The sequence below is a fragment of the Panthera onca genome, chromosome A1, assembly GCF_046562875.1.
Source record: "Panthera onca isolate mPanOnc1 chromosome A1, mPanOnc1 haplotype 2, whole genome shotgun sequence".
Classification (NCBI taxonomy): Eukaryota; Metazoa; Chordata; class Mammalia; order Carnivora; family Felidae; genus Panthera; species Panthera onca.
Window position 1 is genome coordinate 149,853 of NC_138339.1, and position 25,160 is coordinate 175,012.

Consider the following 25,160-nt stretch of genomic DNA (forward strand, 5'->3'; position numbering starts at 1 on the left):
ACGGGGCCGCCAGGCCTAGGCCGCGCTCCAGCTGCCAGCGGGGACACGCCTCCTTCCAGCGTTCCCGGAAGTGGCGTAAACGGTAGGCCCCGCCTCAGGAGAGGCGGAAGTGGAGCGGCCTCCAGCCTCCAGCCCCCAGCCCCCGCCTGCAGCCTCGGCCCGGCAGTGCGTCTGGGCCCATGGCCGCCTACCCGTACCGCCCGGGCCCCGGGGCCGGCCCTGCTGGAGGCGCGGCGCTGCCAGACCAGAGCTTCCTGTGGAACGTTTTCCAGAGGTGAGGCCCGGCGCCACCCAGGCACTCACGAGGCTCCACCGGTCTCCCCTACGTTCTCCTTGGCCACCCACCTCCCGGCCTCCTTCCTGGCTCCCCCCCCCCCCCACAATGCCTCTTCCTGGCTCCTTCCGGCCTCCCCCCCCCCCCCACGCCTTTTCCTGGCTCCTTCCGGCCTTCCCCCCCCCCCCCCACGGCTCTTCCTGGCTCCTTCCGGCCTCCCACCCCCCAACTCCCTCCCCCCCCCCCCCCCCACGCCTCTCCCCAGCCTCTTTACTGGCTCCCTCTGGTCTTCCCCTCGGCCTCCCTCCTGCCTCCCTTTGGTCTCCCGTCACCCTGACTCCCTTCTTGGCTCCCTCCGGCCTCCCCCTTGGCCTCCTTCCTGCTTCCCTTCGGCCTCTGGCCTCCTCCTTCCTGGTTCCCTTAGGTCTGGCCCCGACCTCGTGCCGGAAACCCCCCCTTTCCCCAGGCCCCTGTCGAGGTTGCGAAGCCCGTTGCAGGTGTCCAGGGGATCGCGGCCCCCACCCCTGAGCCTACAGCTCAGGGGATTGCTGCTCCGGGAGGGTCTTCGGGGATGCTTGTTTAAGGTAAACAGAAACACAGACTGCTCCAGCGCTGTTACAGTCCAGCAGCTGGGAAAGAAGCTGGAGACTGGCACTGCAGCATATTCTGTCCCCGGGTTGCCCTTCAGAGTGAATGAGTGACCAATGGTCACGGAAGGACGTCTGAGGCAGTCTTTTTGCTGTTTATGAAAAGGAGAGAATTCAGACTGTCCAAGGGAAAGAAAAGGAGAAAGGCTTGACAAGGCAAAAGGAGCCATCTCTTTGGGAGAACCTTGTTCCCATGCGGATGCGAGAGTGAGAGTTGACGTAGGCTCGGCAGAGGAATGAAGTGTTTATGCTTGACATGTTTTGCTTGTCCTGCTCTTTTATTCACCAGCTTAACTGGTCTTGATTTTGTAGGGTTGATAAAGACAGGAGCGGGGTGATATCGGACAACGAGCTTCAGCAAGCACTCTCCAACGGTGAGTGGGACCTAGTCGTCAGGACTTCTGCTGAACTTTGAGCCTGACCCACCTGTAGTAAATAACTTCTTTTCCAAAGTACAGAGGAGTTATGAAGGCCTAATTACTGTTACTGGCATGTGGTGGAGGTGCTTCTGATTTATTTTGCCAGTGGGTATCCTGCGCCAAGGACCTTGCCGAGCTGTTCCAGCCCCTGCATGGACAGGCGCAGGGAAGCACTTGAGAAGTGGAGGATAGGGTGTAGGTTTTAGGGAAGGATAGGAAGTTTAGCTTTGTAGGGCTAATATGCTTCAGGTACATCGAAGATCACTGATTCCCTTTGTGACTGTATCTCTGTGACCCCTTGGGAGAGGATCATCAAGGTGCCAAGGGCACCATGGGGAAGTGACTGGGATGTTGGGGATGTGGCTCTGGCAGGTGGATTATGGGAAGATGGTCTTATCAGTGGGAGAATACTAGGCATTCAGACAGGGATAAAGGACCATAGCTGTTACATGGCAGTGTGTTGGGGGCTCTCCATGGAGTTCTCTTCTTGCCAGTTTCAGCCTGATTAATCCACAGAAGTACTGTTTGAGACCTTTTATTTTATTAACTACCTGGCTCTTTTGCCTTTTAAAAAATCCCTCAGATGCCACTGACTTTTCTGATTCTTAGATTTGTAGCTTGTCTTTCCAGAGGTGTGCCATTTAAGGTAGAAAGGGATCGATTCTAAGACGTTGGAAGACTCTTTTTTTTTTTTTTAAGTTTATTTTGAGAGAGAGCGCACGTGCATGCGTGTGAGAGAGTGGGGGAGAGTCAGAGAGACAGAATCCCAAGTAGGCGCCACACTGTCAGCATAGAGCCCAATTAGGGGCTCGAACCCACGAACTGTGAGATCATGACCTAGCTGAAATCAAGTCGGTGCTTAACCAACTGAGCCACCCAGGTGCCCCAAGATTCATTTTTATTAGTAGGAACCAGTTTGATGTTCTAGAAAAAGTAAGGATGCCGCCACCACCTCACAGTGCTGGATATCGGGCTAAAGGAGAATACGTGCCCTCATTGTGGGTACATACCAGGCATTTAGTGTGGTTTATTGCCTCGTGATTTACATGAAGTGCAGGGTTTGTATTTACAGATTAATACGTTTAAAGAACGGTACATACCACTGACTTTTTTCCCCCAGTATTTAACGTATGTGGGCCACAGATATTGGTGTATAACTTCACATGTATTTATGTTGTTGAGTTTACGAAATTTTTCTTAAATTTTATTTTTAATTTTTTTTAAATTTACATCCAAGGTAGTTAGCATATAGTGCAACAGTGATTTCAGGAGGAGATTCCTTAGTGCCCCTTACCCATTTAGCCCATCCCCCCCTCCCACAACCCCTCTAGTAACCCTCAGTTTGTTCTCCATATTTATGAGTCTCTTCTGTTTTGTCCCCCTCTCTGTTTTGATATTATTTTTGTTTCCCTTCCCTTATGTTCATCTGTTTTGTCTCTTAAAGTCCTATATAGTTGTGTTTACAAAATTAAGAAATTTCTTTATGGGGCACCCGGGTGGCTCAGTCGGTTGAGTGTCCCACTTTGGCTCAGGTCATGATCTCACGTTTCATGGGTTCGAGCCTCATGTTGGGGTCTGTGCTGACAGCTGGGAGCCTGGAGCTTGCTTCAGATTCTGTGTCTCCCTCTCTCTCTGTCCCTCCCCTGCTCTTTCTTTCTCTCTCTCTCAAAAATAAAAATGGACATAAAAAAAAAAAAGAAATTTCGTTACTCTCATTTGACAATTGTGCCTTCTTGATTCCTCGCTTATCATTACTAATCTCTTTTCAATTTTTGTGTCTCCAGTACTTGGTTACACTTGGAGGAGTAGAAGATAAGGTTACTAGAACATGTCAGAAACAGCTGGAATCCAGCAGGCTATGACCTGGCAAATCTGGCTTAAAACTTTCTAAGCGTTCACCAAAACATATGTCTTCACATTCTGTTAAATGTGGTCAGAGGTTCCAGAGGGTGGCCACTCCAGAAAGCGCGCTCAGAGGTCATGCTTCAGAGGCATTCCTTCTGAGTTCTTTTCCAGTAAGTGAGGACCAACTCTTTTTGTCCATTTGCTTGAAGTTTTGAGGGTGCTGCCCAGGTTTGGGATCTCTGTGAAACCTGCCCCTCAAGAGTGATGGTCACACTCTGACCTCATTAGCATGACAGTGTCCACCTGGGGGCTCCTGTCTGAGTTCAGATCCTGGCTCTCTCCGTTCTAGGAATACGACTTTGGGCAAGGACTTGACCCTCCTGGGAGGGTCGGTAGAGGAAGTGCGCGCAGAGCGCTTGGTGCAGTGCCTGACACATAGCAGGGGGACTGCGTTGTTGGCTGAGTGGAAGAGGAGTATTGTCACCAGCCAGGCCAGGCAGCCAGCTCAGGTGCCGCATGAGGGGCAGCCACTGTTTGTAGGCACTGTGCCAGCATTTAACAAACCTGATTTCACATGAGCATTGTTGTTTGAGCCCCCGAGGCATGGTGGTGGGACCTAATCTGACCTATAGGGTTAGGCTTCTGTATTTTCACTAGAGGGTGTAGTAATGCCCCTAGTTCAGCTGGTTGTTAAAGAATATGGGTCTTTACTCTGTTAGAGCATAATCTTGAACTCAGCTCCTACTAAATATCTACCAGGAGCCTGTTTAAAAGAGAATGAATTTTCACAGTTGTCTAGAGGATGTTAGGTTCACCATTGCTGAGACCCTTTGAAATCAACACCTGCTCTAACCTAGTATCTGTCGGGACTGTCTCGGTGGCCCTGTGGAGGCCCTTTTATTGAGTTGCCCTGTGGGATTGCCTCAGCTCTTGTTCAAGACATGTAAAAACTGGCCTCCCCGTTCACCTTGACAGAGGCATGCTCTCTGCGGGGTGACTGCCAGGCAAATGGCCGGCTCCCTTCTCCCTAGCGGGGACGGTGCCTCTGGTGTTCCAAGCACCTTTGGTGGCTGTTCTGTCTTGCTTTGTTTGCATTTTATTAACCCTGAATCTTTTAACCAGTTAGATTTGCCTCTTCAAATTAGCTGTGAAAAAGTTTAAATTGGTGGCTGGTCAGTAGCATGAATTTAGAATTTTAAGAGGGGGATTTTACTGATCTAGTCTTAGAACCCTTTCTTATCCTCCTACTTTCTCCTCCCATCCAGTATGATTAAAATTTACTTCATTCTGCTCTACTGTGGATATCTGCGTACATTTAAGTTCTTTCTGCAGTAAGGCAGGTTATGTATGATGCACATTCACAGAGTAGGTGGTATCATATCGCTTGCAGAGTTACCCGTTGTGGCTTTTGAGCTGTAGCACAGGATTTAAACCCAGATGTGTGTTGCTGGCACCCCTCGGTGCCCGTGCTCATGTTGTGCTGTGGGTGTACTTCACAGCTAGGTGTCACAGCACCGTGAGCCCTGGTATCTTCCCATTTGTCTCCAGGAGAGTGTCCACCGCTTGCCGTGGGTCCTGTACTCCTGCCTAGAGCACCTGCCCTTCGTCAACATGAGGGGAAGCTGTGTGCATCCTGTGTTTCAGACCCCTGTCTGCCTGGAGGGGTGTGCCCTCTTCTGCCTTTGAGCCCCCTCAGCATCGCTGCTTTTTCTTGGACGCTCCCTGCTCTCCATTCTCTGTATTCTACACGATCATTGTCGTAGCTGTCTCTGGCCACTAGACTGTCCACTTCTCGAAGGAAGGCCAGACTGGGCTCCCTCCTCTGTGCAGCTGCTCTGTGTGCCCAGGCACTGCTCACTGGACGGGCCTGTGTCCATCCTGTTCCCCCCCCCACCGCCCCCCGACTTCCTGGAGCTGATGCAGTTGAAATTTGACTTCTGATTGCTCTCCCAGTGTTGGGGTTCTGTTTTCATATTAGAACCGGAATAGTAGGCTATTTCAGGAAGTTGGTTTACTTGGTCTATTACTGGTTAGAATACTGAAGATACAAACTTGTATGATTTCTCACTTTAATTAAATCTGTGCCTGTGTGCTCTCTGCTAATATCCAGTTGAAACCATCCTGAAGAAGTACTTGTGGGTCCCATACACTGACTCCTTTATAAGACTTGTTTCCATAGGAAAGTTTCTAAAATTGGCTGCTCTCAGGAAGGTTTGTGGTTAACAGGTATGAAGAAAGACAGAAGAAGACTGTTCCCTTGCCTTCGTTTTGAAATAACATCTCATAAACTATCTTGAGTTTAGTACCTTTTTTTTCCCTAATTTGCACATTATTTCTTGGAATTATGGGAATTTTATTTTGCTCAAGCCTCTTTTTTGTAGTTCTGCAGGTTTGTCTTAACATAACCTAGGTAGGTATTTTGTGGAGACTTTTTTAGCTGCACTTTAAAAAAATAATAATTCATATATTCTTTTTTTTTTTAATCAAAATAGAGTTCTGGCTTTCTTGAGGATCCCATATTAAGAAGAAATGGGGGGGGGGGGGCACCTGGGTGGCTCACTTGGTTGAATGACCAACTCTTGATTTCAGCTCAGGTCATGATCCCACGGTTTGTGAGTTTGAGCCCCACATCGGGCTCTGGGCTGACACTGTGGCATCTACTTGGGATTCTCCTCTCTCTCTCTCTCTCTCTCTCTCTCTCTCTCTCATACTCACACTGTCTCTCTCTCTTTCTCAAATAAATAAACTTAAAAAAAATAAAGAAGAGAGGCACCTGACTGGCTCAGTCAGTTAAGCATCCGACTTTGGCTCAGGTCATGGTCTCACAATCCGTGAGTTTGAGCCCTGTATCGGGCTCTGAGCTGACATCTCAGAGCCTGGAGCCTGCTTTGGATTCTGTGTCTTCCTCTCTCCCTCTCTCTCTGCCCCTCCCCTGGTTGTACTCTGTCTCTGCCTGTTCTTCTCTCTCTCTCTCTCTCTCTCTCTCTCTCTAGTAAATAAATACTAAAAAAAAATGGAAGAAATGAGAGAAATCAGACCATATAAGCAGACTGTTCCCTGCACACCAGTGCTTCTGGTCCCATCACTGCTCCTGCCCTGACAGTCCCAGTTTGGTGGGTAAGGGTGTTTGCTGCTGGTAATGCAGCAGGGACACTTAGAGGTTTACCCTCAGCTTCCATCCGCCTGTGTGCGGAGAAGGGCTGACTCCGCAGTTGCTGAGTTGGGTTGCTCTGAGCCTGCTCCTTCCCAGGAAGGATTTTCATGGCCGGCTGCCTCCTGGGATATTCTGACTGAGAAGGGTGTTTGGCCCACTGAGGGCCCTGAGCTGTGTGGTACCTGTTGGCCTATATAGTTGATCCCAACAGTACGATTTATGGCAAACACCTGCTTTCCCTCTGGGTCTCTGGAGCGTCCATGCCTGCCTCCCCAAGAGAAACCCTGGGTTGTAGACTGGGGAGTTCCCTAACTGACAGTACTTCGCCTCTGTCCTCAAGACTCCTAGCTGGAGGAGTGAGGACGTCCTGTGTGGCTCCACGAGGGGGTCCCTCTGGGCGCTGCACGGGTCTCCACCGGAATTCTCCTAGTGCCTTTCTCTGCTCTGCTGATTTTACTCTGGCCTTTCATTGTAACGAACTGCCTGAGTGTTGGAGTCCTAGTGAGTCGTGGAGCCTGAGGGTGGTCTTGGCAACTCCAGCACAGCCTGTCGTGTCTGCTCTTCCCAGAGATGCACCCCGCCAAAGTTGCAGATAGAAACAAAATAAAGTCGGGATTCGATGGACCTGGCTTTGCCGACAAGTTTCTCCGTGACCTTGAGCACATTGCACTTCTGGCCCCAGTTTCTTCGGATGTAAAAATAGGATGACTGGAAGTTTAGATCCTTTTCCCCCTGGAGCCAAGCCCCTCTGCACCAGATCCTGCATCTGTCTGCTGTAGAACTGGGAGACCGTGTGTCTTCTGGGACTGAGTTTACAGTGTTTCACTAGTAGTCACTTAGATTGTTTTTAATTTTCATTAATGTAAATGCTGTAGTAATTTGACCCAGACTTTCATAGAACCAGTTTCCAGCTGTGGCATTTATCAGATCAGTGCTGTTGATCAGTATTTCAGAAAGGTCATGTTTCTGACTGTGCTATTTGAAGTTGTCATTCCAGCACTGGCGAAGTCTGGGATTGTGCTGAACCTGAAGAGACACCGAAGTTCTGCTGATTGTGTGCATTGGGTGCCTGTGCTGTGTGCCCGTCCCTGCAGGATTTGCTTATACCTCCTCATCTGTAGCTCCTCTCTGGCAGAAAAGGCCAGGAAGGCTGGGAGATCTAGGTCTGATGCAATAAAGTGGAAAGAGATCACCAGTGATGATGTAGAAAAGTCTCATTCTGCTGCTGTTGTTGCCCCTAGAGATTTCAAGTAGTTAAGTGTCTCGATTGTGCAAATGCTGGATGTTGTGAACTCCTAACCCCAACCACTCCCTAAAGCCAAAGTTTAAGCTTGTGGTTAACGGGACATAATTTCAATAAGGAAAACTCTTCGGAGAGAGTGAAAAGACAATATATTACCAGAGCAGAATGGGTTTTTTCCCCCTTGGAGAATGGAGGCAGATGCAGGTTCTTGACAGAATTTGTGTGCTTGGGAGTTAAGTGGAGAAATGGTAAGGCGTCCTGATGGGGGCCGTCTCTACAACCATGGATGGTTCTTTGGGCCATTGTCATTTGCTTAGGGTGGCTTCTTAAGGCTTCAGCCCTGCTCCCAAATTATAGGTGACAAAAGTGTATTAAATTTACGTGGGAAATGACATTTCTGTATTCTTTAGTTCTTTAAGATGAAATTGAGGCAGGACACCTAGAAGTCTAGGTAAAAGTCCAACAGGCAAGCTTTTGCAAGATGACTGGTTCTGACATTCAAACGTGCTGCTGTCTGGGAGAAGCAGATGGGAGTGTTTGAAATCGTAGGTGGCCCTGAAACCTGGGCTAGAGGGTTATGGAGTTGTAGGGCTTGTGAAAAAAGCCTACCTTTATAATGTACCCCCTGTTTTTAGTGAGTGTGTTAAATTGATTATTTGCGTTGTATTTTCTTACAGAAAACTGTTTTATAAACCACTTAAGAGTTTCAGGCTGACGCTCAGGTGCACTTAGTGCTTAACACAGCTGAGATATTAAATGTGTGCATGTTGCAGTGTTGCAGCTTCATTGTGGGTTGCTGAGCTTTTTACGTTTAGTCTGAGAACCAGGCCACAAGACCTAACTGTTGGCTGTCGTCACCCCTTGGATTCTGTGCAGAGTCGGGCCCCGTTTGGGTACCGAGAAGGATGAGCAGGGGTACCAAGAGGTTGCCTCCTCCGCCTTCCCCTTGCGCGATAGCCCCGCAGGAAACCTGTGGGTCTCCGTCCTTGACTCGGCGCATGGTGACCGGTTGCTCTCCGGAGCCTGGGACCCCTGCCATCCGCAGAATCCTCCAGCATGGCTGCCAGTCCCCACGGGCCACCTCAGGGATGCGCCTTCCCTGGGCACCCCACGTGTGCCTTTCCAGGTGGCTCCTGGCTTTCACCACAACAGGTGCTCACGTTTGCACACTACTCAGCTGTTGCACTTGTGTTGCTTTTGTTTCAAACCCGTTTGGCCGAGTCATTTGCGAGATGGCTCGTGAGGCTTCTGCTCACAGTCAGGATGGCCTGCGGGGGCCGCCCTCACCTTCACAGATTGAGAGCGCATCGGCCTGTAGCAGAGGTGAAGGGAAGACAAAGGAAAAGTGAATCGGAAAAGGCTTCAGTAGGTGCATTAGGTTCCTAGGGCTTCTAGTCCGTGGTGGGCTGTCTCCTGTGGACACAGCAGGTCGCTGCCTGCAGCAGCTAGCTGGGAGGGAGGGAAAAACAAATGAGGTGAGGAAGTGACACTCTCTGTCTTTAGAACTTTCTTTTCTGTTGCGTTCTCTGTAACATAGTTTCATGATACGGGTTTTCAATAACGTGCCCTAATAGCTTCGTATACAGTCTTCTGCCCGCTCTGCCCCCCCCCCCCCCACGAACGTCTGTGAAGCCTGCAGAAGATGCTTCTCCAACCCCGATGTGCCAGGCACAGGGACAGGTGTGCCCCTGCCTTCAGGGGAAGAGCAGCCTTCACCGAGTAATTACGGTGGCACTTGTTCCCAAGGGGGAGCTCGAACCTGCGCTGATAGAGCTGACAGATTTAGCTTAGGGGCTGGGGGGACGTGGGGCGCTCAGGGAAGGCTTTCCTGAGGACGCGTTTTCCCGTGGCTTAAAGGAGAGGTGAAGGTGAAGGATGTGCGTGTGTTGGGAGGCACACCTCGGGTCTGGAGAAGCGCGTGCGTGAGCCCCGAGGTGAGCAGGCACAGCCTTTGGGAGCCGCGGCGGGAAAGCCCAGCGTGGAGGACGGTTCCCTTTGGAACCACAGTTCCGAGCGAAAGGTCACGATGCGAGGTCAGGGGGTGGGTCTCTGTGAGAAACACGGAGTTTTATACAGAGAGGGAAATATGAGGTGTTTCCATGCAAGTGGGGTGTAGGGAGAGACCCTGCTTTCCCTCCACATTAAAAACACTTTTTTTCCTTGTTTTTAGTTAGTGTAAAAATTGGTAATGGTGTAAATCACTCTGAAAACAGATTTGGGGGCGTAAAGGTATCTAGTGAACATTTCATTATCAGTTGATAAACGGTCCTGTCAGATTCAGCGGTCTCTTTATGACAAATATTTGGTAATATCCCCACTACTATACGGAAGTGGATCCTAGGGTGCCATAGTCTGCTTTTTCACACTCGCAAGGAAAATACCATGCAGACTGTAATCTTAGGAGAAGACTTTAAGGCATGGTTGTATGGTACGTTTTTCAGTATACCTCTCAACTTACCTGGTGGCTGAACGCCTGGAAAACTGAGTGTATATTAAAATACTCTAAAGCCGTATCTTGTTTACACGGTAAAGTACCCAGCTTCACGTCATTATAAACAGCTTGGAATGTTAGTCTGTTGGGGCCAAGGGACTCCTGCACAGTGTGGGATGGGACCCCAACTATGACGTGCTTACAGCCCCCCGTGGTCATGGCAACCAGAAATGTCCCCTGGGGACAGTGTCCCTGCTGAGCAGTGTGGTGCCAGGGTCTTCCCGTGACCCCCAAGTTACTTTTGTTAGGTTCAGATGGTACAGATTCGAAACCTAGAGCTTGCTGGTGTCTGACTGTAATTCCTGTCGCTTATTTTCAGGCACATGGACTCCATTTAATCCAGTGACTGTCAGGTCAATCATATGTAAGTAAAGGTGCTATTGTCCCGCCTGTGCAGGCAGGCACCTGTCCTGCTTCATCCTGCCCTCCCGGCTGAGCACTTGAGCTCATTGTCTGACGTGTCCTTTCACATCCTGGTTCTGAAGAGTTCAAGTACCTACAGGACCGGCGCGCTTCACACACCGTCCGTATCTGGCACGATTGTTGACTGGCGGAAACACCCGATACTCAGTTTTTGACCTGAGTTTTCATTCTGTGCGCTTTCACTGATTATAGTGTACTTCTGAGCAGCCAAGAGCGCTCATGTTTCAATCTTCCATTAGCGTCTCTTCCTGAAAAGAAACCAAATGATTTGTCATTTTCTCAGCAGTAGTTCAGACTGAGTTCATATATATATTTTTAGCCATTTTGCAATTGCATGGAGATGTAGTTGTAGGTTATTTCATATTTGGACCCGGAATTGGGCTGTTGTTTTGTTTTGTTTTGTTTTGTTTTGTTTTGTTTTTTAATGAAAAGTCTTCCTAAGAGAAAAAACCTGAAGCCAATAGAGTCTTCTTGTCACTGGGGTGGGCCTGCGCTGGTGGGCGTAGGTCCTCTGGGAGAATGGAAGTGGCGGTGCCCGGAGTCGGGCCCAGTTCTGGGAACTGAGAGCGTGGAGGGGCTCCTTCGGTCTGCACTTCGCTTTCTTCCTGGCTAAGTGAGAGTATCCACCAGGTGCCGTGTCTTTGTAGCCTGCTTCGCTGTGAAGCGTTATTTGTGTTGTGGCTCTGCCCGTGTTTTCTTGCCCTTCCCTCTTTACCGTGTGCCTCACGTCTGTCTAACGTGGCTTAGGGGCTGTGGCCGGAGAGCCAGCCGGCAGAGGTGGTCTGGCCCTCCCAGTCAATGAGTGAGCATTTCTTGGCCGTGGGCACCTGCTGGCCGAGCACCGGCCTGACCCCGAGGCGGGTGTGGACGTGGCTGTGCTGTGGTCGAGCTGCTTGCCGACGACCGACGAGATGCCAGCTGCTGCACACCACTCACGTTCCTTTCTGTCTCAGCTATGTTCGACCGAGAGAACAAGGCTGGCGTGAACTTCAGCGAGTTCACTGGCGTCTGGAAGTACATCACAGACTGGCAGAACGTCTTCCGCACCTATGACAGGGACAACTCTGGGATGATTGACAAGAACGAGCTCAAGCAAGCCCTCTCAGGTTTTGGTAATTCACTTATCTTGATTGTGTAGCATGTTTCATTTTGGAACCTAGGTGCCATTAATGTTTTTTCACTTGGTTCATTTTACTGATTTTTTTAACTATGACTTTTTTTGGCATACAGATTTATACTTTGATACTTTTTATATCACGAAGGCTTATATTTGACCTGAAGACTTTTATGTGGGTTTTTTTCGCATCCAAAATGAGATAAGGGCTATACAATCATTTCTCACTTGTGAAATGTAGTGATGTCTCACTCACGTTGAGAATGAGGCAGCTTTGGAAACAGTTTAACGTGAATAAGTGAAAAGAAAGTGTCGAGCAGCTCCTATTTCTTGATACATCACAACACGTGGCAGGATGAGCCAGACACTCGTCAGAGATGATTCTGTAAGCTGCAGACACCGTGTCGGCAGGCGTGCAAGTGCCCGTTCTCAAGTGCGTGCAGGCTCAAGTGTGCTGTGCGGCTGGGAGTGTTCGCACGGCCTTCCAGAGTGGGTCAGTGGGCCCTCTGATGCGGGGGTGTGGGTCTGTGGGAAGGTGGGATTTCTGGTGTGTAGGGCTATGCAGACATGGGGTATTTGTCCGGGGCTTGTGGGAGTCTCACCCAGAGTCTGGTGTGTTTGGGATGGTCTCACTCAGCCCTCTGTTCACTGGGCCCCTATTACAAAACCCCTTCTATATTTTGCTTAAAAGTCTGCTTATAAATGCCAGCTAGAAAAAAAATTAGGCAAGTTTGTTTATAATGTACTATTTTTTTTTTTTAATAATATACTGTTATGGGTTGCCTGGGTGGCTCAGTCGGTTGAGTGTCCAACTTCAGCTCAGGTCATGGTCTCGCGGTTCGTGGGTTTGAGCCCCACGTCGGGCTCTGTGCTTACAGCTCAGAGCCTGGAGCCTGCTTCAGATTTTGTCTCTCTCTCTCTCTCTCTCTCTCCCTCCCTCCCTCCCTCCCTCCCTCCCTCCCTCCCTCTCCCTCCCTCCCTCCCTCCCTCCCTCCCTCTCTCTCCCTCTCTCTCCCTCTCTCTCCCTCTCCCTCCCTCTCCCTCTCTCTCTCTCTCTCCCCCTCCCTCCCCCATCATGCTCTGCCTCTGTCTCTCAAAAATAAATAAATGTTAAAAAAATTTTTTTAAGTTAGTTATAATAATATACTGTCATAATGTATAACGTACTTCTAGGTATTTTGAGTTTTAATAATACAAAGCACATTTTTAGTTCTTATGTTAATGTGTTATTAACTTCTGTCCTTCCCCCATTTTTCCTTTGGGCACATACTTCATGGCTGTCTTTCTCTTTCTCTTAGTTTGTTGCCTTATGAATTCCGGTGGTATCCAGTTAGAGGCCCCGGGAATCCATAGCACGTTTGTGTTCTCAGCTCACTGGGTGTGGGTCAGGGTTAGGGCAGGACTTGACCTCAGGTTCGCTGCATTGGGACTGGGAATGCTTCTGACTTTGCTCTACCTATAGGTTGGGGAGAAGGTCAGGCCGAATGGAAGATCTGGGAGGGGTGGCTGGCAGCTGTCCACAGATGGTGGTCCTGGGGCTGCAGGTAGCTGGAGGCCCGGCTGGGCTGAGGACAGCTTGGGAGGAACCTGCATCCTGTGAATTACTTCCAGACAAGTGACCTTAGGTGTCAGGGAACATGGCATTTTGTAAAGTTGTCAGGCCCAGAGCCCTCTTTTTACTCAGTGCCGGTGTCCAGTGGGTCCTTGGAGCTCACAGTGGGAATGCTAGGGTGGGCCGTGCCACTGGCCTCTCTGACCTCCGAGTGCCCATCAGGCCCTGGCATCTGCAGCCATGGCTGCATGGTCACAGAGGTCATGTGGCGCTTCCTTGTGGTAAGGAGCCAGCAGGCCCTCTTGGTCTGGGCAGGGCCGGGCTCCTTCCTGACTTCTGAGCGCTTTCTGGAGAAAAGTATTCTGTGGTGCATTGTAGTTATTCTAAAAGCTTCTCCCTGTGGTTGGTTCTTGATTTCTGAGAGCCTGCTCTGGATCCATGCCTTCTATGAAAAGGAACATTATTCTCCTTTTCACATAGTCATCACTTTGGAAGATTTTCTGTAGTAACTGAAGCAAAGTCTGTTCGGTTTTGACTCCTAAGGACAGCTCTCTTGCCCTGGTCCAACAGGGGGGCTGCATTTCAGCTCTGCATGTGTGTGAGGGAGTCTGGGGGTGGGGGGCAAGCCCCACAGCGTCCTCCGACCTCTGTCAGCTCCACTTGATGTCTCAGGCTGGTCCTGGTGGCACTGGGTCACCCTCACAGGCCCCGTGCTGGGTATGATGGCTCACACATCCCTTTTGTAAACCCATTTCTAGTATGTGCTATGCACCAGGTACAGAGACCTGGAAATAAAGAGGTGTGTGGGGCATGGCCCTCACACTCCTGCTAGCGGGGAGCTGACCGCTCCCACAGTGGGAGTCTGCTCACGTGCGGGGCGGTCCTCCCCTGTGGGCAGGGCAGCAGGCACGGGGCTGCTCCCTCTCCCTCCGCCCAGCGTTTTTTGGTGAAGAGGTTATGAAAGTTATCAAGTGTCAGGACCCTCCATTCAGTCGTCACCCATCCCAGCCGCTACCATTTTCATGCTGCATTTGCTCTGTCCCCTGTTGTGTGCCAAGGCTGACGGGGCCTGTGCGCCGTGGTCCCAGCACACTTCATTCAGCAGCGTTTCCCTGGGGCGTGTGCACTACGTCCACGAAATCCGCACCATGGACCCACCTTAGAGGTTAACCGTCCGTTTGTGTGAGTTAGGGTCCCAGCAGGTCCACAGGCAGCCCCCACCCCTTTTTCATGCCATTGGCTGGTTGTAAACATGGGCCTGTCCCTTGCTGCAGTCTCTGTCCCCTGGAGAGTAGTTACTGAAGGTATGCTGTCATGACAGGCTGCTGAGAATAGGTGATGTGGGGTCTTCAGGGTAGCTCTGATGTCTCACCCCTCCTGCGCCTGTTAGTTCTAAGGAGAGAACTTCATTCTCTTAAGGTCAGGGTGTGGCCCTGTGGTCAGTGTGTCAGGTCTGAAAGGGCCCAGTCCTGACCAGGGTCACAGGCTGGGGCTGCACATGGAGAGCATCTCTTTTTTTTTTTTTTTTTTTTTTTCATTTTATTTAAGTATAGTTGACAGACAATGTCGTGTTAGTTTCACGTGTACAACATAGAGATTCGACAACACTGTACATTACACGATCTGAGTCACCACGCAGTGTTCTGACAGTACAATTGACTATGTTCCCTATGTTATACTTTTCATTTCCTGACTCACTTATTTTATAATCTGAAGTTTGTGCTTTTTAATCCCCTTCACCTATGTCACCCACCCACCCTCACCTCCTCCTCTTTGGCCACTACCAGTTCTCTGTAGTTATGAGTCTGTTTCTGTTTTGTTTGCTCATTTGTTTTATTTTTAGATTCCACATATAAGTGAAATCATTTGGTATTTGTTTTTCTCTGCCTTATTTCTCTGAGCGTGATACCCTCTAGGTCCATCCATACTGTGACACATGGCAAGGTCCCATCCTTTTTTATGGCCGCATAATATTTGTGTGTGTGTGTGCACGCGCACGCACGTGTGCACACACCACATCTTTATCCATCTTTCGATGACCACAGGCTACTTCCATATCCTGGTTACTGTAAATAATGCTGTAATAAACACAGGCATTTTTATATATTTTCGAATTAGTGTTTTCATTTTCTTTGGGTAGATACCCAGTAGTGGAATTGTTGAATCATAGGATAGTTCTGTTTATCACTTTGGGAGGAACCTCCATACTGTCTTCTAGAGCAGCCGCACCAGTTTGCATTCCCAGCGACAGGTGCAGGAGGGTTCCCCTTTCTCCACATCCTTGCCAACACCTCTTGTTTCCAGTCTTTTTGATACCAGCCATTCTAACAGGTGTGAGGTCATCTCATTGTTCTGATTTGCATTTCCACAGGGCACCTCCTCTTAATTTATGAGGGTGGGGTTATCACTGTGTGGGTTTTCACTGCAGGAAATTCTTAGGGAACAGTCTGCTCCCAAATTTTGCCTCTTATAGAAACATCCTTTTTATAGTTTGTTCATCATCCGTTTTTCTGGTCTGACTTCCTTTGGTTTTGTTCTCACTGCAATACTATTGAAGAGCAGGGAAATTGGAAGTTAGTCCCAGGGATGATAGAAGTTGCTTCCATTTTCTGTACAGATTGTGGAGATCCAGCCTGTATGTTTGTGACTAGGCCGGAGAGCGGCACCGCAGTGGCCGTTGTCTGCTGTCCACACCCTGGATGAGCTCAACCCTCACCAGCTTGGACCTCTTATTGCCCAAAGGCACAGGTGCCAAGTGTGAAGAGAGGAGACTCGTAGGGGTCAGGGGGAGTGGTTCCCATTCAGTGCCTGCTGTCTCTGTTTTCTAAGTCATGGGTCCGGTTTTCTAATCAACTGGCAAGGAAGGGGGGCCCTGGATTTAAGTCACAGACGCATAGAGTATGCTGACCACTCTGGAAGGGTGCTGTCATGTGTGTGCATGTTTGAATCATTTTGAGAAAAATAAGTGCTTTTGCAGGTAATTAACTGTGAAATTCACTCAGATAATAGGTGTATATATATCCTCGCAAAGATTCCAACAGGACCGAAACCAGTAAAAGTATTTTGGCCCCTGGATCTTCTCTCCTGAATAAGTAAGGACACCAGAGGCACACAGGTAGTGGGATTAGTAGAGAAGGAAGTAGATGTCTTCATTTAGAGCGGCCCCGAGGGGTATCCCACAGGCACATGGCCATTGTGTCTCTCTGTCTTTAAAACCACCTCCCTGCTGGTGACCTCTTCAAGACCTATTCAGTAAATTGGAGGTGGAATCAGTGACTCTTCGTCATAACATCTGATGGCCCTCAAGTTGTTATGAAGCTTGTGAGGCTGCCTTACTCCATATAATCTTTTACTGCCTAATGTCTGTGCTACTTGATGTATAGGAGTACCTATCAGTTAATCTGCTGCTTCCCTAAGTTTACATTTTGTTTACTTGGAAGCTTTCAGTGATGTTTTATCTTTCAAATCTAAAATGAAACTTACCGTTTGTAAAATGATAACTTCACTGTGTTCAGGGATTGAAGCCTTGGCCGCCCTGCAGGGTGACTTTTGGGGTGCAGCACAGTAGGGTGAGTATACTTGATGTGAACTAGTGAGCGCACGTAAATGACCTGCTGTGCCTGACAGCTCTGGCCTCCGGGTTACGCTCACCCTTCCAGGAAGAAGCGGTGGTCCTCAGGTCAGCCACTCACAGGACTGCAGATGGGGAGTCATGGGAGGGATCGCAGAATGATGACTTCGTTCCTAGAGTGCATGCGAATGCATTTGCGCCTTGTGTTTCCACCCCCAGCCTCGGCCATTTGTTATCAGCTGCTGTAAGAGGCTGTGGGGCCTTTTGGAAGGAGAATGTGCATGTTGACGGGAATGTCTGCTCTCCTGGCCCTCTCTTCACTCTCTGTTTTCTCTTCAAGGGTACCGGCTCTCTGACCAGTTTCACGACATCCTCATTCGCAAATTTGACAGACAAGGGCGGGGGCAGATCGCGTTTGATGACTTCATCCAGGGCTGCATCGTCTTGCAGGTAATTGGGGCTCGGTGGAGGCTCACAGTGAGCTGAGCTGTGGAGCAGGACAGGAGTGTCTGTGAAAGCAGAGGAAAAGGGAAGTACCTGCATTCTGGAATTTGCAGTTTAATGGAGTAAGATCAGTTTCTGGAGCTTATAAAAGTTTGTCTTGTCTGTGGAGAAGCAGTTATTCTGTTAGGTGGCGGTATGGCCCGGTAGTGCACTGTGTCCCTGTGGAGACCCTGTGCGGGTCCATTCGTTTGCAGACTGTTTTTGTTTTTTTTTTAATTTTTTTTTTTAAGGTTTTTTATTTATTTTTGAGACAGAGAGAGACAGAGCGTGAACGGGGGAGGGGCAGAGAGAGAGGGAGACACAGAATCGGAAGCAGGCTCCAGGCTCTGAGCCATCAGCCCAGAGCCCGACGCGGGGCTCGAACTCACGGACCGCGAGATCGTGACCTGGCTGAAGTCGGACGCTTAACCGACTGAGCCGCCCAGGCGCCCCAAGACTGTTTTTGATAAATACGGTGTAGGGCTGTAAATGATTTTCCTTATGGTTTTCCTAATCACTTTTTCTTTTCCTAGCTTAGTTTACACAATACGTGCGCAAGGTATGTGTGAATTGGCTGTTACTGGTAAGGCGTCTGGTCAGCAGCAGGCTATTGGTGGTTAACGTTTTGGGGCATCAGAGTTCCATGTGGATTTCGACTGCTCCAGGGCCTGTTGCCCCCAACCCCCACATTTTTTGGGGGGGGGCTCAGCTGTATTAGCAGTCCATTCGGATGAGGTCATGTCTTCGAAATCCAGTGGGTTATTTACATGTGTTCTCTGGTACTTTTGTTGTGTTCTCATTCTGAGGAAGAGGATAAATTTTCCATTTTGATCTTTACTGTGCCCTCCCTTTTTGAGTGAGGTCAGCTGCAGGGGCAAGAGCTGGCTCCTGAGCACACGGGCCTTGTTCCCATGTTGCGGCCACTGCCAGCCAGCATCTGGTGGAGCCCGTGGAACCCACTCACCCCGTGCTTGGTGTTTCCCTCCTGTGGCCTTGCTTCTTGAGCTGGGAGAGAAACTAGTGCGGAGGTTGAGGACCCTTTCCAGAGACCGAGGGCAGGAGTGCCCGAGTCTGCCCTGCTGTGCCCACACAGTCCCCGCTGCTCCTGTCTCTAGGTGAGGATCCAGGTTACATAGATTGAGGCTTAGAAATGCAGTGGACCAGGGATGCCTGGCTGGCTCAGTCGGGGAGCATCTGACTCCGGCTCAGGTCATGATGATCTCACGGCTCGCGAATTCGAGCCTCGCATTGGGCTCTCTGCTGTCAACGCAGAGCCCACTTCAGATCCTCTGTCTCCCTCTTTCTCACAAAAATAAGCAAGCATTAGGGGCACCTGGGTGGCTCAGTCGGTTAAGCGTCTGACTCCGGCTCAGGTCATGATCTCACAGTTCATGGGTTCCAGTCCGGCTTCACGTGAGCCCTGCTTCTCTCCCTCCCTCTCTGCCCCTTGCTCACTTGTGCGTGTGCTCTTTTTCTCTCTCTCAAAATAAACAAACAAACATTAAATTTTTTTTAAAAACTGCAGTGAACTGATAAACCCATAGATAGCTTTTAAAGTTTTTATTGTGACAAATGAAAAAAAAGTAATAGAGACAACAGTGTGATGAGCCCATGTGCCCCTCACTCAGACTCAACAGTTAGCAGCTGATGGACAGCTTGATGTCATATCTGCATAACCGTAACACTCCCCCCACCCCTTACTCTGAAACAGATTTGGGCCATGGAAAGCAACTGTTTTATCTGTACATATTTCGGTAGGACTTGCATCTAGACAATGAGTCCTGGTAGCTTATAAATTTTTTTTTTTAATTTTAACATTTTTATTTATTTTTGAGAGACAAGACAGGGCGCCATCAGGGGAGGGGCAGAGAGAGAGAGAGAGAGAGAGAGAGAGAGAGAGAGAGAGAGACAGACAAGGAATCCGAAGCAGGATCCAGGCTCCGAGCTGTCAGTACAGAACCGGACGCTGGGCTCCAACCCGCGAACCGTGAGATCATGACCTGAGCCGAAGTCTGACGCTTAACCGACTGAGCCACCCATGCACCCCTGATCCTTGTAGTTTGAATTCCGGTCGGGTTATGTCATATCAGCTCTAGAGGCCGCTGAGAAATGTCAACACTGTGGAGTTTTTAAATATAATTTGGAATTTTGGGAAACATTCTCTGGGTTTTTTTTCCCCATTAGAATTCTAGATCAGTAAAAGTGAAGTTTCTGTGGCATGCTAAGTGCAGCACTCCGTGACTTCCTTGCCGAAGAGGCAGGGAAAAGCCCCATCCCTGTTCAGGGCCTTGTTGGAGAGCTGGGTCTGCTGACATTTGAGCTGTGGCTCTCTAAAATGGGGAGAGCCTTACCCCATCTCTGCCTCAGGGTTTGGTGAGGCTGGGTGACACTTCTTTTGCAGTGTCGTCTGAACACTTAAAAAGGTGTAATGTAAAATCTCCTTATTCTCTGCATCTGAATTGCTCTAGGGTTAGACTTTTCATTTGAGGTTCTGTCCCATAAGTAAACATCTGATCCTTATATTTCTTCTTGAGCAAAGGTCATTTCGTGTAGGGTTTCAGTAGCTGGGGTAATGTGATCTGAGTCCCACAGGGAGCTCGCCCAGCGCCTCCGCACTCCTGTGGGCTGTGGACAGGCCAGCCAGGCTCTCCTGCAGCCCCTGCCTCTGGGCCCCATGCTGACCTGGACTTCTGCTCCCACCCACACTTCCCACATGACCTCAAACATGGGGCAGAGGTGGGCAAGCTACAAGAAAAAAGTCCTGAAAAATGTCTTCCATCTGCCTTTTTCCAGAAAGAAAAAGGCTTTTTGAAAATTAGTGTTACAAAAGAACATGAAAATTTGTAGAAATCTTGGGAAAATACAATTAAAGTATAAAGAAAGATTTCCAGTTGTTCTTCAAGCCAGGATTAACTGCTGCTGGTGTTACTGGAGTTGGTTTCACATTAGCGTCTCACGCGTGTTCGGATGCTCCTGGCCACCACCCGAGTGGACAGTCAACTGTGTCAGGGGCCCCTGTTATTGTCCGCCATTTAATCTGCCGCAGCACCCGAGGGCCGGGCTCCAGCCTGCTCTCGTGACGAACCCGTGTGTTGTTTCCTTTTCTCGTCCTGAGGAATTGTACTACGCCTGCTTCCTTTTGTCACTTAGGATTCCTTAGGCCTTTTGTGGTTGTCCGGCTGTCATCCGGAACAGCAATTGTCTCTGCTTTGGGGGGCGGGGTCTCCCCTCTGCTCCTGACCTGCTGTGGGGGAGTCAGGCTTGTGAACAGACCAAGGTGGAGCCTTCTGGGTGGGGTGTGCGCGAGGGACCCTCAGGCTGGTACAGGGAGACCTACCTTCTGTGCTCTGTGGCTGAGGCTTCATCTGTTGGGAGCAGGTTGTAAGCGAGGGGCTCAAGTCAGGGCCGGTTTCCCTGTGTCCTGAATGGCAAGTGACCAGAGCCGAGGTGAACGTTTGAGTAACCCCCACGAGGTTGGTCATAGAGCAGGGGGGGAGGACCCAGGTTTACCACTGGCCCACTTGGGGAACCAAGGCCCGGACCCAGGGCTGTCGTGTATAGCCTGCAACCCACCCCTTGATCTCTTAACCACCTTCCTGTATCCACGCTCCCACCTGACCTCGGCATCCCCTACGGTGGACAGGCCTGAGAGGGTGGTCAGGGTTACCTACCCATGCCTCGCTGCCCTGGTCTCCGTCAGAGTCGGGGTCGTCTGGAGACATGGGTTAATTTGGGTTCCTAAATTTTTTGTTTCGTTTTTTGCCAAATAACATTTTGTTCCTTCTGTTAAAAAATATCGAGATCTAAATGACTGTTGTTTCTTCCCCAGAGGTTGACAGATATATTCAGGCGTTATGATACGGATCAGGACGGCTGGATTCAGGTGTCGTATGAACAATATCTGTCCATGGTCTTCAGCATCGTATGACACTGGCCTGTGCAAATAACAGCATGACTTACGGAAGGAAGACTAAAAATGCCAAATCACCCTTTAAAGAAACGGAACACAAATGCAGCTAGATACTGTTCTTTCTTTAGATTTTATATAATTAACATTTGGGGACCTGACTGTACATATGTGGATAAGCTGATTAAGATTTTTGCAAATGTAACAATAGTTATAACTCACATACAAACATTTGATTTGAGACTGTTCAGTTGTGCCATGAGGTAAGATATAATAATGTTTCAAGTGTCTTGCATGCAAAAAATTCATCATGTGCATTTCTAGATAGCTCCAGTTCTATAGTGGAAATACTTTTATTAGCCAATAGGAATTTAAAAATAATAGAGAACTTGCACAGAGGCTTTTATGTGCCTTACATTTTTAAAACAGGGTTTATTGTACTTGTTTGAATATGCAACATAAACAATAAAGCAAATGCGCACCCCGTCCCAGACGGCTCAGATATACTCACGTGGGAGCTCCCAGAGGTCCAGGACCCTTTCTGGGGCGTCCGCCTGACTCTGCTAACGGAATCCAAGGAGACCACTGTGACAGGAGTTAGTTTAAATTTCATAAAACTTCTTTGGACATAGAAATCCAAATTTGGTCTGGAAGCGTGTGGGTTTCTGTCACTTACAGTGATTCAGTCCTGCTCTCTGAGGATCTGTTAACTGTGGTTTTTGAACATGAAAGCGGGCTGCAGACATCTGGGATGGTCGCCCACGTCACCTGCTGTCGGCACACAGCCATTCCCGGGGGGCCCTCATCCTGCGCCTGTCAGAGTCCTCGGAGCCTGCTTTCTGCCTCTTCCCTCTAGGTGTGCTGCCCCAAGCCAGAATTTGGGGTGGGGGTTGTGAAGACATTCAGATGGGCAGTAGTGATTTTAAATGGGTCTGGGACATCAGAAGTTGGTGTCCCACAGGGGTATGTTGGGGGCTCGTGTTGGTTGAGAGGGGGCCCTTTTTGGGTTTATCTGTGGCACCAGATGCAGAGGTCAGAACACCACTGACCACAATATGTGGGGTTGGGCTAAAGAATCTCTGAGGCTCATAGACTGGCCTTGTGAGCTCAGGGTGGGTAGCAGGGTCTTTGGGATTCCTACCACTCTCCATGTTGGGTGCCTCTCCGTACATCAACGTGCTCATGGTGCAGCACCAGCACACGACCCCAGGTTCTGTTTCAGTCAGCTCAGTCCTCTGACCCCAAATTCCTGACTCCAAGAGGCTTTCAGACCCATGGCCCACACATCCAGGTGTTCTCTCTCTGGGTTCTCGTAGACATCTTGGACTCCGTGTCTCCCAGCTAATAAACCCTATGCCCTCACTCCCCAGCCATGGGGTAACCTCTGCTGCCTGCCTGCCTGCCTCCCCTCCCCACACCATGGTTCCAAGACGTGCCTTATTTCTTCCTTGCCCCAGGCCTTCAAAGACCCCAGGCTCGGAGTGAGGGTGGCCTGTGTGGCTGTCTCACAGCCTCACTGTGCTCTGTCCTGTGCACATGGGAGCCCCTGTGCTCCACATGTTAGCTTTGCCCGTCCACCCACGTCACCCCCTTCCCTGCACCTGGACCCCCCTCGATCTGGCCTTGGTGAGGCACCTGCCCCCAGTACACAGGTGGTATTTAAGCTTCATGGAGGCCAGACAGCAGACCCCGAGAGGCCTGTTCTCTCACTCTGTTCCCAGCCACAGAGGGAACTGTAAATGTGTCATGAGTTCTGTACCTCCGATTCAGGGAAGGGAAAGAAAGGTATGCAGAATTTTACAAAGAAAAGGTCTCATTGAGGATGGGTAAGGGTCCCCTCTTCCATCGGTGCAAGGAAGGGCTGTTGTGCTAATCCAAATAGTGTGGGGAAGACAAACGGTGCATGGTACAGATGCACAGGTGTGTGCTACTCAGGTATGGTGCGGATATTGTGTTTGGCACAGACGTACTCGTGTGTGATACAGGTAAATTCAGGTGCGTGGTACAGAAGCACTCGTCCGCGGTACAGATGCTCTCAGGTGTGTGGTATAGATGCTCTCAGGTGTTTGGCCCGATGGACTCAGGTGTGTGGTACAGAAACAGATGTGGCCCCAGCCCTCCCAGTGGGAGGCAAGGGTTTGGTCAGCGGAGGCACATTGAGGAGTGGGCAGTTTGGGAGGTGATGGTCACCGGGGACTTGGGTGGCCAGTCAAGGCTTTGGTGCGTTGGGGGTAGTGGTGGGTATGTGGCTGTGTTTCCAGAAGGCCTAGAGGCGGTGGGGCTTAAGGGGCCGGAGGGTCCGCTGGGGAGTCCAGGCTACTTGAAGGGAGCAGATGGTCCTGAGGGCCCCAGCCCTGCCCAGGCCGCCCCATCAGGGTGTGCAGAAACTCCCTTCGATGCGCTGCACCCACATGGTTTCCTGCGCCGGGAGCCGTCATTTGGCCACACGGGGGCAGTGCAGTCACGCCATGCAGGGACGCCTGCCCTAGATGCCTCGTCCACAGCATGACCCATCACGTGCCCAAGGACACGCCAGCACAGAATTAACAGAAGCAGCAGAGAAACTGGAGTGAGTGGGGCTTAAGGTCTGAGGGCAGCAACACCTGTCCTGGAAAGTTGTGAACAAAGACTTAGGCAGCTTTTCACTTACTACTTTGCTTAAGCTGTGCCCTGGGTCCACTTAGACATGGGTGTTTGGGATAGGCAGGCAGAGCTCCCCTGGGGAAGATGGCCTCCGTGAGGCCAGGTCAGCTGCCACAGCCGCCCGCAATACCTGATCACTTGTCCTCTGTCCCCATGTGGCCTCCTCCCTCACCTCCCATCCCTTATTCCCTGTCCCCCGCCTGCACTCCCCCGTTCCCCCTTCCCTGGGCCCTTGATCACCTCCTCTCACATACTCCCTCTCTTGCCATTTGAATGGTGTGTTGATGACCCAGCTCTCGACTTGACTTACAGGAAGATGAAGAACCTGCTGGAGACACCGGATTCTCAGCCAGCTTCAGCCTTGGGCTCTTTGTGAAGAAAATAATCCCGGAATGGTCAGAAAGGCCTGACTTGTGGCCACGGCTATGGTCACACTAAAGTTAACCTAGCCAACTGGGAGAGCCACTTGTGTCAGTCCAGAGGAGCCTGGTCGAGGAGGAAAGCAGGTGGGGGTCTGGGGACAGAGGAGGGCCTCCGCAGGGTGGGTGAGGATTGAGGCCCCTCCTGGGGAGGGGAGGGGCTGCAGGCGAGCAGATGCGCCCTCCCTCCTGTGTTGCTGAGCAGTCCCCGTGGATCCTCCTGTCACCTGAACCCCTCAGGTCCCCCAGGCAGGGGGGCTGTCCTGCTGGGCAGCGTGGGCCCCCCTCATCCCTCACCCTCACATCACCTGACAGGTGGGCCCAGGAGTAACCTGGGGTTCACAGCTTCTCCATAGCATTACTCACAGTTGCACATGTGAGTAAGTGTGTGTAAGTGCGTGTATGTGATTGGCCAGTGTCTGACGCCCACTAGAGTAGAGGCTCTGGGTGTCTGGCCCATGTCTGCCTCTAAAGCTGGACCATACATACCTGGTGGGTAAATGGGTAAAGCTGGGGATTCTTCCCTCTTGTGTGTATATGTGTTAAAATATATATAGCAAAAAAATTTACATTTTTACAGTTTTAAGAGTACAGTTCAGTGGCATTAAGTACATTCACAGTGCTGTGCAGCCAGCACTCCCATCCGTCTCCAGAACTTCTCCTCTTTCCAAACTGAAACTTTGTCCCCATTAAACCCTAACTCCCAGCCCTGGCACCCACCATGTTACTCCACATCTATGGATTTGACTCCTCTTGGGACCTCATCTCAGTGGCAGTATCTGTCTTTTTGTGCTTGGCTTATTTAACTGAGCATCATAACTCCGAGGGTCATCCACATCATAGGTGTCAGAATTTCCTTTCTAGGCTGAATAATATTCTAGTGTTATTATGGAAATGGAATGGAAACCCCACATTTTGCGCACCCATTGATGTGTTGACGGACAGGTTTGTTTCCACGTTTTGGTGGTTGACTTG

At 50.1% G+C, this 25,160-nt stretch overlaps 1 protein-coding gene across 5 annotated transcripts; it reads left to right on the forward strand.

The window, feature by feature from the left end:
* The first annotated feature begins 87 nt into the window (after positions 1-87).
* On the forward strand, positions 88-21,611 carry PDCD6 (programmed cell death 6). 5 transcript variants are annotated; one of them, XM_078443960.2, is made up of 6 exons: positions 88-274; positions 1,234-1,295; positions 10,393-10,437; positions 11,450-11,602; positions 17,074-17,183; positions 21,046-21,611. In XM_078443960.2, exons 1-6 carry the CDS (start codon positions 180-182, stop codon positions 21,142-21,144), a joined length of 564 nt encoding a protein of 187 aa, XP_078300086.1. In that variant the 5' UTR covers positions 88-179; the 3' UTR covers positions 21,145-21,611. The 5 variants fall into 5 exon arrangements, with proteins under 5 accessions (XP_078300086.1, XP_078300093.1, XP_078300099.1 ...); XM_078443957.2 differs by having other exon boundaries at positions 90-274; positions 11,450-11,608; XM_078443967.2 differs by lacking the exon at positions 10,393-10,437 and having other exon boundaries at positions 11,450-11,608.
* Positions 21,612-25,160: the final 3,549 nt, after the last annotated feature.

Coding starts and splice junctions, on each gene's coding strand:
- PDCD6 (XM_078443957.2), top strand. CDS start 180: ATGGCCGCCTACCCGTACCGCCCGGGCCCCGGGGCCGGCCCTGCTGGA. Junction 275..1,233: donor CTGTGGAACGTTTTCCAGAG/GTGAGGCCCGGC, acceptor TTGATTTTGTAG/GGTTGATAAAGACAGGAGCG. Junction 11,609..17,073: donor GCAAGCCCTCTCAGGTTTTG/GTAATTCACTTA, acceptor TTTCTCTTCAAG/GGTACCGGCTCTCTGACCAG.